Source organism: Phalaenopsis equestris, unplaced genomic scaffold (genome assembly GCF_001263595.1).
Source record: "Phalaenopsis equestris unplaced genomic scaffold, ASM126359v1 Scaffold000001, whole genome shotgun sequence".
In the NCBI taxonomy this organism is placed as follows: domain Eukaryota; kingdom Viridiplantae; phylum Streptophyta; class Magnoliopsida; order Asparagales; family Orchidaceae; genus Phalaenopsis; species Phalaenopsis equestris.
In genome coordinates, this window is record NW_018164443.1 from 128,830 (window position 1) to 143,608 (window position 14,779).

At 32.8% G+C, this 14,779-nt stretch overlaps 1 protein-coding gene across 2 annotated transcripts in view; it reads right to left on the bottom strand.

Annotated features, from left to right (window-relative positions):
* LOC110018701 (persulfide dioxygenase ETHE1 homolog, mitochondrial-like) overlaps nucleotides 1–14,162 on the bottom strand; it is a 21,153-nt gene extending 6,991 nt beyond the window's left edge. Inside the window, exons 1-4 of one of the 2 annotated variants that reach the window (XM_020716141.1) lie at nucleotides 13,648–14,162; nucleotides 3,517–3,645; nucleotides 2,964–3,071; nucleotides 1,585–1,719 (exon numbers count right to left, since the gene is read on the bottom strand). In XM_020716141.1, coding sequence (XP_020571800.1) covers nucleotides 1,585–1,719; nucleotides 2,964–3,071; nucleotides 3,517–3,645; nucleotides 13,648–13,896 — 621 coding nt within the window. In that variant the 5' untranslated portion in view covers nucleotides 13,897–14,162. The remainder of the gene's footprint in view (nucleotides 1–1,584; nucleotides 1,720–2,963; nucleotides 3,072–3,516; nucleotides 3,646–13,647) is intronic. The other variant, XM_020716215.1, reaches the window with a different exon arrangement.
* Nucleotides 14,163–14,779: the final 617 nt, after the last annotated feature.

A 14,779-nucleotide genomic window follows, 5' to 3' on the forward strand; every position in this document is an offset into this window, starting at 1 on the left:
TAAATTGCCCTTAGGCATACAAAAGACAAACTTGCCCTTAAACTAGGCATAAGCGTACCAATTAGCCATGTAAATACACAGAAATTGAGTGGTATGTATGCAAATTCGTTCTTATAAATCAGCCATGGCAGAGCACAGCAAAAATCCAAAAACAAAATTAAAAGAGCGCAAAAAGTAAAGTTCAGACCAACAACCAACATGATCTTCAACAACCATTATTTTTTCTAACGGGTAATATGCTGCAAAAAGGTTCAAACATTTAATGCTTTCAAAATATTATCCTCCATAATAATATTAAACAAAAAGTTGAAATTCTTTTCCTAATATTCAAGTGCAAATGTCCAAGGAAATTATTATTTGAAGCATGGAAAGCTAGTTACAATTCCCAAAACACTGCTTATTAGTTTAGGGACATTTACATACATAGCACACAATTCTTATGTATTTATATATGCCACACCTAAACATTCATATCAACAAACATAGCACTCAAATCTTTAATATCACGTCAAAAATAGCACTATTACCACTTTCTAAAAGTCAAATAAACATTATCATGAATAGGTTTAAAGCCCCAAAGTGCTCTGTGGGTAAATATGAAATTTTAGGTGAGATATTTAAATACATAAGAATTGTGTGCTACGTATGTAAATTTACCATTAGTTTAAGTTAAATTTTAAATACAAAACATTCCAAGTTGTTGGAATGTTGACCTAAGAAACCATTTGCAAGATAAAAGAGTTCATGAATATTGATTTAACATTTCTAATACATATAAATTCTTCTCATTGTTACTCTAATGTGAACAACCATTTTCAAGATAAATAATAGCATTCAAAAACACATTTGATGGAAATGATGTTCCCCCACATGCATAATTTAATTATATGAATCAATCAAGAAATTTTCCCTAGAGGCATAAATTAACTAAATATAGCACGCATTGTACGGCATAGAGGGATTGCAACCATAATTTGAGATCTAAACACTTTATAAAGCTTTTATAGAAATATAAAAAAAATACTTATGAACTTCCGTGCATATATTGACATAAAATGACTCTAAACTATCAATAGTATTTGTCTATAAGTTTGTTTAAATTGTTGATGCTGATGCAAAACATCATAATCATCATCAACTTTAAAGTTTCAAATCAACAACCTGGCTCAGCATAGCAATATATTTGTCACTAAAATATCAAGTAAAAACATCACGAGGTTGTGATTATGTGGAATAAGAAAGTACTTGAAATTTATTTGAAAAGACTTGGGGGTTGTCTGGTAACAGACTCATGTTATATTTACATTGAACATTGCCAACAAAAAAAAATGTCAACTTTCAAATTCTAGATTTAGTAAATTCTCTATCTTTTCAATTTCTTCTCAATTTTTCCTTAAATCTCGAACTTAATCCTGCTGTTAGCAGTATTTACAGAATTTACTAAATTTGCTACCAAACTACACCTTGGAATATAGCATTTGATTTAATGCAATAAAATTCTAAAGTCTATATTAAAAAATATTTTAACCAACATCCATAAAATCAATGCCAAAAAACCTAGCAATAATGGTTAGATAATCATACCTGAAAATCTGTCCTACCACAACCACGTATCAGCACAGCATCGCCAGTAAATGCTATTCTAGGATTTGGTTGATTAAGTCCATCACCGGTTACATATGTAACACAGCCTAATGTATGCCCTGGTGTAGCACGGACCTGGAAAAGAGATTTTTTCTTAATATTTTTCATGAAGAATTTAATTTTATTTTGCAAATCGTCATAAAAGGATTGACCATGTAATATTATTCTAACACAATACAATGAAGCATTTTTATAAATATATTGCACTGTAAATCACGCCAATTCTTTTATTCATATTACATGCCTTGTGCCATGATGTTTATGTTTCAAAAGATAAAAGTTACCTACTGATTTCGCATGGCAAACTTATATGTGATTAATTTTTCTCTTAGCATATCCTATCAGACTGATTAGTGGATCATTGCCAGGGAAATAGATTCATCAACAATAGTTATTAATTTGATATTTATGCCTTTTGCAATTATTTTTAAGCTATTATTAGGTTTTGGGTTAGTTATTAGAGTAGCAGTTGATTCTTTTTCCCTTCTATTAGTTTTCATTGAGCAGAGGTAGGCTCTACCGATTCAATAAAGTTTTATTGCGTATATTAATGATTATATATAGCTAGTATAGGTTTATCTATGAATCATTTTATATTTTAATAAAAAAGTAATTATGCTTTATCTTAGCCGTCACGGCTTGTCTCATGAGTTGAGGTTAAGTTCATCATACAGCATGTTGTCAGGGGATACTATCTTCAGGACTCAACTCTCAAGATGTGACAAAAAACGCCTTGATGGATAAAATAGTAAGTTTTCCAATTGAGGATGGAAGAAATTGATAGAATAAATAAGGAACATTTACATACCTAGCACAAAATTCTTATGTATTTACATGACTCACACCAAAACTTTCGTATTTATATACATAGCACTTTGGTGTTTCAAACCTCAGCATCAAAAGATATAGTTTACTTTTAAAAAGTGATAATAATACTATTTTTCATGTGATATTAATAATTGCAGTGCTATGTGCATAAATATGAAATTTTAGGTGTGCCAAATGTAAATACTTGAGAATTTTGTGCTATGTATGTAAATGCCCCAATAAATACATAGCTATAAGGACAGTCGAGTTTGTCTCCACCGGACATGGAAGAATAACAGCAGTCCCACAGGTTTGCAGTCACAATGTAAAAACAAAGGGCTCCAGGGATTAACAAATAGACAATTGACAAAAAAGTTCGGCGTTTGTTCATAATTACTTTTTTGGTCATGTAAAACAAGTGAACCAATGCATACCAAGAAATTAAATTAGACATGGATCAGCCTTTTTCCAATCAAATACATAAAAATTCCATAAAATCAACAATTCCATACCTCCAAATAGAGATCACCAAAACTTATTTTGTCGCCATGCTCAATTAGATGGTCTGCTTTCGCATTGCTAGCTTTAGAGATGACTGATTGTACACCTGGAACCTTACTCTGCAAGTTCGTGGTTATTGAGAAAAATGTAAAAAATCAAATAAAATGCACTTATAACATCAGGAATAAGAAAAAATAATAATAATAATAGCTTCAATATGATAGAATATACTTTTAGTAGTGCCTTACCATTTTCCAATTAACTGACTAGCTTGATCATTGAATAAACTGAAAAAAGTGGCATTTATATACATACCACCCAATTCTTATGTATTTACATATCTCACACCTAAACTTCACTTATTTACATTTATACCACCTAAATCTTTCCTATCACATGAAAAATAGCACCATTTTACTTTTGAAAAGTGAAATGCACCTTTTCAAGCTTAGGTAAGGTGATATGTTTGTAAAAATTGAATTTTGGGTGTTGGATATGTAAATACATAGGAATTGAGCAGTATGCATGTAAATTTTCCAAAAAAGAATAGAAGGCTTTACAGACCTTTATGATGCCAGTTCCAGTAACATGATCAGCATGTACATGAGTATTCATAGCATAGATGAGCTTCACTCCCAAATCCTTAATCAGAGATAAATCTCTATCTGCTGTTTTATCTACTGGGTCAATCAACTAGTCCAAGAACAAAGTTAAACCATCAAGCATAAATTACATAACGGAAATAGAAAAATAAAATTTAATTTCTAAAAGAAAAAACATTCTATTATTTAAGCAAAAATGACAAAAAAAACTATATAAGTTCTGTGCTATAGTGTGAAATTTGTATTTAAGCAAGAATGACAAAGAAACTATTTCATAAAGAAGAATGATCCTTTGCACTGTTGGAAATTGTACATTCTAATATTTATGAATTAAATGGAAAACTAGCAAGGGGTGGAAAACAGTAATTTATAAATTTTATTTTTTATACGTAATTGAATTTCCCCATAGTTATAAAATCAGATAATATATTATGGATTTATTTAGTCATTTGTTGAAGAAAGTGGGATAATATATCAAAGAACTCCGCCTTGTTCACCACAAAAAAGTGGAATAAATGAATGAAAAAAAAAAAATCAGTTAAGATGGCTAAAACTAAGAGGCAGTTTGGAATCACTTTTGATTTTTTTTTTAATATTTTGATTTAAAACAAAACATATTTGATATGATAAAACATGTTTAATTGTTTTTAAAAACAATCAAAACAACTTTTAGATGTTTTGAATCTTTTTAAAAATAAATTACTTTTTTTCAAATAAAACATGCGAAAAATGCACTGAATAAATGTTTTTAAAATAAAAGTAAAAAAAAAAAGATCTGAAAGAAGCCCTAAGCTAATGAATGTCAAATTGCCTTATAATCTATTTGGAAAATCTCTTTTCACTGTAGGTTATATTCATAAAGCCACATATTTAAACATATGAGATATGGAATAGTGTTAGAAAACAGAACTTACAATATGCCAAAAGTGTGGGTGTGTATTATATTTAATAAGGTTACTGATACGCACAAAACCAAACTAGATGAATACAAATTGTTTTTGTTGGTTATTTACAAGTATATAGACTACTAAAAATCTACGGTTATTATAAGATATATAAATGCTGAATTTGGTGAAAATAAATTTATTTCTGATTCCATAGATTCTATTAATAAGGACTATAGAAAATTCTAATAGTTGCAAAAGAAAGGAAATAATGAAACAACATAATGAAAGAGAAACCAGAGAATAAGAACTGGAAAATCTGTTCAATCTGGTTTTATTTCATTTAATTTAGCTGTTTTCTTGGTTGAAGGTGATAACAACTACTTTATTACAAATTCAGGATGATTCAAAATTTTAGTATAGCTATGCTTTTATAGATTCAACCTTAAGAAAAAATTTATTAATGTTGGAATATACTCAATTATGTCATATAATACTTGGATTTTAATTGATTTACAACAATGTTCTAAAAATATTGGGTGTAAATTGGTGTTTAGAAGTACGTATAATATGGAAGGTTCGATTTATGGAATGCCAAAATTATATTGCCTAGTTTTGAAAATAAAATTAGTATATTGATAAAGTATGGACTTAAGCAAGCGACTATATGATGACAAGAGACTATTGATTCAGCAATTTTAATAAATGGATTCAGACATAAAAGTACTGAATGTAATTGCTCCAGGTGAACCAAAGATTTCGATATTATTATCAATTTATATGTTGATGGCATGCTAATCTTTTAGCACTAATATAACTAGAATAGACAAGATCAAAAAAATTTTACTTTAGTATTTAGAAAATAAGATGCAAGATCTCAAAGAAATGGATACTATTTTGGGAATGAAGTTTGACTATGGATTAAATTAGTTTTATCATATTAAAAAGTACTTGATAAGTATAAGCACCTTGGAATCCAGGAGACAATTACTCCTATTGCTTCAAAAACAAAATTTGCATAATATTGTAAGGTAATCATAAAAACTATTAAATAATGCAAGTTTTATTTAAAGTATTACATACGTAAGGTAGTTGGATGTTTTGAAAGATTTGAAGACTATGGTATACTCGATTCAAGTTTTCCTTTGAAGTTACAAAAATATTTAGATGCATGTTAGATTTCAAGTGCAAGTGAAGATAAATCAACTTTGGGTTGGATTTTTTTACTTTGAAGTTGCGCTATTAGCTAAGCCAACTCACACTCAATCCGCCAATAAGATAGTGAGTCGAGCGTATCAAGCCATGAGCATGAGCTCAAGCTCAAACTAGAGCCCACAAGATGGCTCATTTACTTAGCCACTGAACATGTCAGGCACTACATATGCTCCTTCATGAAGCAGAGTATTTCCCACTATATATTACATTAAATAATGAATAGAATATTGATACTTTCTTAGTAAATTTATTTCTTCTTTACAAACACTTTATTATTTGCCAAAAGATAGTGCACAACAAGTTTAGGGTCGATCCATTCTTCGGCAAGCTCACAAGTTAACTTTTTCTTCTTCTTTAGTTGTTGATTGCATCAATGCCTTCTTCGATGAGCTCCCACAAGGACTTGCTCATCTTCTCCAGCTGCAGCTCACATCGATGCCTTCTCTAGGAAACCCATGGCACCTTCTCCAATAATTGATCACGTCAATGCCTTCCCTAGTAAGCTCCCACAGTGAATAGTTCATTTTCTCCAACCACAAGTCACGTCAATGCCTTCTCTATTGAGCTCCCACAGTGACTAGTTCATCTTCTCCAGCCGCAGGTCACGACAATACCTTCTCTAGGGAGCACCCATGACAGCTTCTCCAATAATTGATCATGTCAATGCCTTCTCTAGTGAGCTCTCACAATGACTACTTCATTGGATGGATCATGAGCTTACCATTATTGTCATGAGTCGAGCTAGAGCTCAAGTTAAAGCCACCAAGCAGGCAAATGAGCTGAGATTGAGGGTCTGTTTGGGGGCATTTTGAGAACGCCGCTGCACTGTTTGGAAAACGAGTTCGAGCTGCGTTTTGGTGTTGTCCCAATACGCACTTTGCAAAATAGAGCCCGCGTGCTGCGTCAGCGACTCGCATTAGGGTAAGGAATTCTACCTACGCCCTTCTCTGCTTTCCCTCGCCCTCTCCCTCTCCCTCTCCGATCTACCTTTTGCTTTTCACCCTCGTCGTGATCATTACCACGTCATATGAGGTATGTTTTCCTATCGCCTAACTGCGATACTGGAAGATAAGTCCCATTTCTCTGCTGATTTGTTTTTGGAGGTGGAGTTGCAAAGAAGTATTTGCCAAGATTTAAGAATTTTTTAGTGTATTTTCATTATTTTGCACTAAAATGTTGGTTTAGAAGCAATTTGCTTCGTCATACTTTGAATATTAAAAATTTTGCTTGAGAATGTTGTTATAAGTAGTGTTGAGCAAATTTTTATCATTGTTTTGAGCGCTGGGAAATGTTGGTATAGCTATTGATAAAAGCGTTAAAAACTACCATTGTTTTGGACGTTAGGGAATGTTGAAAATGTGGCAGTGATCATGTTCGATCATAATGGTTGCCATGCCCTGAAAATCATAAATATTCCTCTTCTTTCATTTAGTATGTTGCTTATAAAGATTCCCCTCGCCATGCTCTGATAGTGGCATCTTTAAGAGATAAAATTGTCACTGGTTGACAATTGATGAATCAAATACAATTGCACTGTCACTCTTTATGTTAGCATTGTTTTTGCAGTAATTGTGGGAGCAGTTTATATATATATGGGTGTTAATTTGCTTAAAGGTAGAAGATAACAGGTTCAATTTGAAGATGTTTATAAAATAAAATGTAGGAATGTTGATTAGATAGCCTCTAACTTATCCTTTGGAGGGAGGATTATTCTACTAAAAAGTGTGTTAACTTCCATACCTTTGTATGCATTACAAGCAATGAAAATTCTTCTATTATTCCACTTCACTAAAAGTTCTAGTATAGAATTGTAGTCCCTATAGTATTTTCACAAGCATGCCCCTTAAACAGTCAAAGTGCTTAAAGTTTTCTCCTTCATCTATCTGCACCTTACTAATTAATCATTAGGCATAATATGGGGGTAAGAATGGAGTGGTTGCTCTGGCTCCATTGGTTAAAGCTCAATATGAAGAAAATGTGCAGTATATTTAAACATATCATCTCTAACCATTTATTCTTTATCACAAAATTAAGCCAAGTTTTGTGGCTGGCTGTGATGGTTTATTTGGTAAAATGTCAATAGTTAGAGATAGAAATTTATTTTCTCTTTTTTGGTGGAGAAGACCATATTTTCCATGGGTAAAGGCTAATACAGATGGTTGTAAGAGGAAGAAGGGTGTTGGAGCTGGTGGGGTTTCATGAATTGCTTTTTGGTAAACGCTTATGCTTTATGACATCACCTTGTCTTTTTGATTGTGCATTGGAGCCAGACTTTTATGTTTATGTTGCATGTATATGTTGAGGGTTGGTGCAGTTGAAAAACTAGACATCTTTCGTGGTGATAGTTTTTGCTCCAATTATTTTTCATGATGCATATATGGATGATTGGTGTAGTGCTTCTTTAGCTTGTTTTGATGTTGAATCAAATGGTCTCATCTTTTGGTATGATTCATAATTACCTTATTAAAAAATTTTTATTGTTTTACTTCTCTAGTTGGAAGTTCTTGTAAAATTCTATTCTTTTATCATCAATTTTGACAAATGCTACAGTATGGTGCAGTCTTCCATTAGTTTAAGCTCATTGATCAGATAGTTTTACTAATAGACGGGATGGTTGTAGTTTTTTGTAAAAGTAGCCATAGAATTCTTTTTGAAAGCAAATTTTTTGGATGTTATTATGGGTATTATAACTTTTTAGCTTTTGAAAGTTGGGTAATTTTATTTCAATCATCAAACTCTAGTATGTCCGGTTGTAAAAGATTGTCCTAAATAGACAATTATTAACTTTATCACGAGGTGGTTGAACTGTGGCATGTATTTGAATGTCATGATTGGCCAAAATAATTTTGTATGATGGACAGAGAATTTTTTTGAATGAATTGTGTTATTATGTTTTAATTACATGTACTACAGTTAGACATGACCAATGTTTAGTATGTGACTGCAGCTGTTGGTCCTGAGCTTGGTTTTCAACTTGCTTGGAATCTTGGTTCTGATAAATACCGTTTATATGTTTCTCATATATTGCTTCTTGATATATGCAGATATGAGATTTTCTTATCCATGTTAGCTTGGAATATGACAATATTATATATTAAGTTCCTCTATTTAACCAAAAATTCTTCATATAGTTCTAATATGACTAAGACGAATGAAAGTAGTCTGTCAGCTATGTGAGATAAGAAAGTTAACAATATTTTTTGTAATCTTTGTATTATAGAAATTGAAATAGGCCAACCACGTATTTCAACAAGAACTGTTGGCAAAATATTGCAAAAAGGTTCAAAGAATTGATGAGAATGGATTACGACAGGCTGAAATTCAAAAATAAATAGGATCAGTTGAAGAAAGAGTGGAAAACTAGGAAGGGGTTGAAACGTGGATCTGTCAGTTTGGGTTGGGATCCCATTAAACGAACAATCGATACTCTAGATGAATTGTGGGTTAAGAAATTGGAGGTAATATTTACACTCTAAATCAGGTTGGGTTGGGATCCCATTAAACGGACAATCGATACTCTAGCTGAATTGTGGGTTAAGAAATTGGAGGTAATATTTACACTCTAAATTTGTTTATTGTCATAATATTTTGGTTTAACAAATAATACCTCTAAACCCCCTCCTCAATATAATGTTACAGGCAATATCGAAAGTGAAAAAATATAAAAAGTGCGGAGTTGAGCTGGACTTTGAAGATAAACTTGACATAACGTTTAAGGGGGTTGTCGCGACGAGAAAACATGCATTCAACCTTAGTGAGATGGGGTTTATAGACATACACGATGACTTCCCACCTGAGCAGGTGATAGATAACGAAGAAGTGTGTAGTATTAACCAAAAGGGGATGGGGGAGTCCAGTTCACTGTCAAAGAGACCCAGGCATGATAGGAGAGAAAGAAAATGATAATTTTGTGAAAATCTCATTCGATCGACTCATTGATGGTTTTGCAGTTCCACCACCTGCTACACTCCTAGACAGCACTATCTTAGAATGTGTTGAAGCTTTGGATGCTCTTTCTTACCAATATGCGATTTCATGCAAAGTGTGTATAAAAACTTGAGGATCCTACCAGTAGGCAAATATTCATGGTAGCAAATACTTGTATCTTAGCAGCTTAAATCATTAAGTCAGAGGATCCATCAGTTGCTAGTACTCCAGAACAAATTGCCAACGATCTCCGTTACATGTCTTATTTCAAGGTAACTATTACTTTATTCATGTTACTTTCAGAATATAATTAGTTTCTAAAGGTGTAAAATAGAACTGTATAGCTGCAATCGACGGTACTTACATTGATGTCCGACTCCCCAGCTACGACAAGTTGGCGTACATTGGTCGGAGTGGTTCAATTACTCAAAATATCATGACAGTATGTGACTTCAACATGTGTTTCACTTTGTGATGGCGGACTAAAACTGGAATGCACATGACAGTCAGATTTTCTCCTATGTAACTAGGAATAGATCACAATGTTTCCCTCAACCGCCTTCAGGTTTGTTTTGTTTTGTAAACATACTATTTATATGTATTATTTATCATTAACAGTGTCTTTCATAACAGGAAAATATTATTTGGTTGAAGTTGGATATCCTATACATAGGGGCTACCTAAAACCTTCTCTGAACACCAGATACCATATTCCTGATTTTGAGAGAGCAATTGACACCTTTCGTGGCAGAAAATAAATGTTTAATAAACCCCACTCCTCTTTACGCGGGGTAACTGAAAGAACATTTGGGTTTTTAAAGAAGAAATAGATTATCCTACGTGATATGTCGTCGTATCCATTTCAAAAACGGATGCATATTGTTATGGCCACAAAGATACTTCATAACTTCATCCGACGACATCCCTCTCAATCAGATACGAACTTCAATATTGCTTACAATGATGAATTGAATGTCTCTGAAGAACTTTAAAATTTGTGATTCGGCCTTCATTATTTGAGAATGAGATAGACTCTAATGAATTTGAAATTCATAACGGTGAAAGTGTGGCTGAGACGACTGCTTTGAGGGAGTTTATCGCAGATGCTATCTGTGGCAGCTGATCCACCAAGTCTTATTTATTTATTATAATATAGGTTTATTTCGTATGCATTACGTTTTGTTTTTTTTTTTTTTAATTTCTGGATCTGATAATTGGTTTCCTTTTTTTTGTGGGGGAGAGAACAACTATAGCAACATGAGTTCCAGGATTTCGAGGACCAACAGAGTTGTCTTGTGTTACTGCAGACTACCGGCTCAGTTACTAATGTCACGGCAACCTCACAGCAGTGAAAGACAGTTCTACGGTTGTCGCATGGGCGTTTCAGCTCGTCTTAGTTTCTTTTGTTGGGCCGACAGTCCAACACATTACACTGTCAACAGTGATTGGGATACAACGATTTACCGTAGTGACAGTGCAGCTAAAGACAGACTTAGTCAGAGTTTTAAATTGAATGTTATAATATTTCAATTGGATATTTTAATTGTAGTTGTAATTGTATTTATCTTTATTTTATTTCTTCTAATATTCACGAGAGTTTCTCGATAAATTGAGTATTCCATTACAAATGTTTATCAATTCCAAGATTGACACATGGCCATAGTTGTGATAAAGCTATTAAAATATCTTGAGAGAAAAGAGTCATGGTACTATGAATTTAAATTTAAAGGGTTATGGTTTAATCTAGGGGTATAAGTGACTCAAGTTGACTTGAGCTCGGCTCGATAAGTGACCAGTGAACTAACTCGATAAGAAAACAAGCCAAGCTAATGCTAGCCCCGCCTCAACTCATTAGCTCGTAAGTCAGCTCGTTTATAAAAATATTAATGTAATATATACTCAAAAATATATTAAATTTGAAAACTTTATCTTTTAAAGTATCAAAAATATATAAAAAATTATAGTTTTGTATTTTATATTAAGTGGTTTTTATTATTTTTCTCCTAATGGCTCATTTTATTATAACACAACCTTAAATTAATATTATTTTTTCTCTTTTATAATAAACAAGTCATCTCGTGAGCCGACTCAAATTCGTAAACTTAAGCTTAAGCTCGAACTCGATAAAGTTAAGCAAGCTCAAGCTCAAAACGAGGGTAGCTCGAGCTCGACTCCACTCTCTTACACCCCTTGTTTAATCCAATTGGATACCGAAAATTTTGTTTAAATTTCAGAGTGAGAGATACCTTTTACATGTATGATACTAAATGCATGAAAATAAAGTTATTCCAAACTTATCGAGGCTTGCTAAAAAGTTTATAATAGACAATTATAAAGTTTCTAATATGATTGTGATTTAATCCCACATCTCCTAGGAGAAGCACATGCAAAGGAGATTTGCATTTGCCCGCTTATGGGCCTAGTGAGTTAAATTGAACTTTTATAAGTCAAAATTAGGCACATGGTGCATCTTGGGGATTGATTGCTTGATTATTTTATTTTGAAAGTTAATTTTTATTAATTTCAGATTAATTATAATTTTTATTAGTCAACAACCGTGGCTTTTTAAATAGGTTCAAGAGATGGATGCACCTAACTACTAGTTGCAGTTGATTAAATATTTAAATTATAAGTTGCATCTTCTCATCAGTGATCCTCGAAAAACATTTTAATCAATAGTTAGTTCAACTCATACGTAATTCTTTGTAGGCTAAATAAACCATACGTGAAAGTTTTACATGTAGTTTTTCACTTGAAAAAGTTTAATTAGTTTAATTTATCCAGAAGATAAATTCCCTAGTATTATTTCTTGATGAGAAAAAATCTCTCTTTCAGGGATGTAATCCAACATGTCTAATAGCAACCACTAAAATTTAAAATTCCTCAACAATTAATGCACCAACTAATTTATAACTTCATAACGAGCCGATCAAATCAATTTTTTTTTTATTAGTATTCAATTAATAGATATTTTTTGAGAGAGTACTCTTAGATGGTTTGGTCACATCAAACGTCGACAATCTTATGACTCTTAGATGGTTTGGTCACATCAAACGTCGACAATCTGATGATCTGATTAGGAAAGTAGATGTTTAGATTTGACTTACATTAAAAAAGACAGAGGTAGACCTAGAAAGACGGGCATATTGTATAAAAAATTATCTTAAATTATTATAATTAAATGAAAATATGACAATAGGATGCAATGAAAAAAAATTATTCATGTAGCCGACCCCGCTTAGTGGGATAAAGGTTTGTTGTTGTTGTTGTTGTTGTTTGATTAATAGATATAATCAAAGATGCTACTTAATACAGGCTTACATCCCTTGATTGGTACTTAATAGCCCAATTAAATTTTATAATTTTGTAATTAGTGATTAACAAATCCTTGACTTATATAATGATGACATCCAATAACTAATTAATTAATCAATCTTTAATCATTGGATGTAATCTTCCATGCTACTTGAATGGAAATCAAAAAAATTTCCTCTTGATATTGTGCTTAAATAATCAATGCTCAATGGGAAACTCATATTAAAAAACAATTAATTAGTACCTTTGGCTGAATTATGATAGCCTTAGAATAATTAATCTCCTCATCAATGCTTGCTTATTCCTCTAAACTTCCCTTCTACATAACAAACCACATGCTTGATTACTATCTATATTACTTTTAACAAAATTAACAATCCATTCAATGATTAGGGCCTGAAGACAAAATTATAATCATTAAACTAACCCTATTTACAAACATCTAATATTCATTCAAACAATTTTCCACATTAATAGGCATTACAGATTAAAATCCAATTGATTTATGTATCAGAACTTAATCAGCATTACAGATGCATGAATATAGGATTTCAATAGTTGAGATAAGAAACGCAAAACAGGATCGATTAAAAGAAAACTTATGAAAGCGACGGCAGTGCCCAAGTTCGTTCTGATCCACAGAACCAAAAAGAATTCATTCCCCGCTTGATTTCAAAATAATATAGGAGAAAAACATGAAATCCCAACAAAGACCAACAATCCAATGCGGGATAAGGATAGATCATACTCACCACGGCGGGCTTCTCGGGATGCCCAATGTCGGCAAGAAGATAGGTGTAGGTGGATGACTCCTTCTCAAAGAGCTGCCTAAAGAGAAGCCTTCGCGATGTCTCTGTAGCGGTGATATACGACATCATGGTCACCGATCGCAGTTTCGATTCGAGTGAGAAGGCTAGGGTTCGCCTAGACCCGAAGGGAGTGAAATGGGAGAGAGGACGGAGGCCCCGATGGAGGGAGAGGTGGAAGCGAAGCGGGAGCATAGTTTCTATCTATGCCGCGCGCAATTCATGCTGACCTCTGCTTCGGATTTCGTGGGGTGAGAGAGATGAGATTGACAGACTCTTTCTTCTTCCGTGAGCTTCGAAGTAAATATATGAAAAATTGGCAGTTTCGAATGATCGGGATTCTACGAGGGCATAGCGCGGCGGAGGAACGCCACCGGAGTTTTGCCGGAATCAATTTCTAATAGAAGGTTATAGTGATCAAGCTTGATTTTGTGGAAAAAATATGTACTCATGTAATAGAATGTTATAGTGATCTAGCTTGATTCATAAAGACTAGCTTCCAATGAGTCACTTGTATGATCTTATTCCGTCATACATTAAACTATTTAAATTTTGCATCTAGTGGCCCCGTAGGGTGACACAAATATTATGCATATATGTATCTCACTAAATATTATGCATGTAGGTATCTCAAACACAATGTGCCAAAGTTTTGGATGTAATTCCCCGCAGTGACTGCTACGACTACTCTCATTTGTTGGACTTGAAGAAATGTTGCAACCCTTTTCCACTTATGATAAAACGATTCATATTTGTAATAAAAAATTTATAATGGCGGCTTGGCCGCATGGCTTTTTTCCTTTCATGATTTCTCCATGTGTTTTGGATTTTGTACTGTGTTGAGACACTAATTATTACTTCACCACCATAGATTTTCTAGCATGCAACAACACTTAATCAATCTTTAACACGTGCGAGTGTGCAATTGGTTTTCTTCGACAGACTAAACTAAAAAAAAATGCAGACACGAATCACGTGAAAATTTAATTTATTTTCTAATAACACGTCAGCCCGACTAGCACCAATGATTTAATAATGACATAATAATATTATAATTCTATACACAGACACCATAATT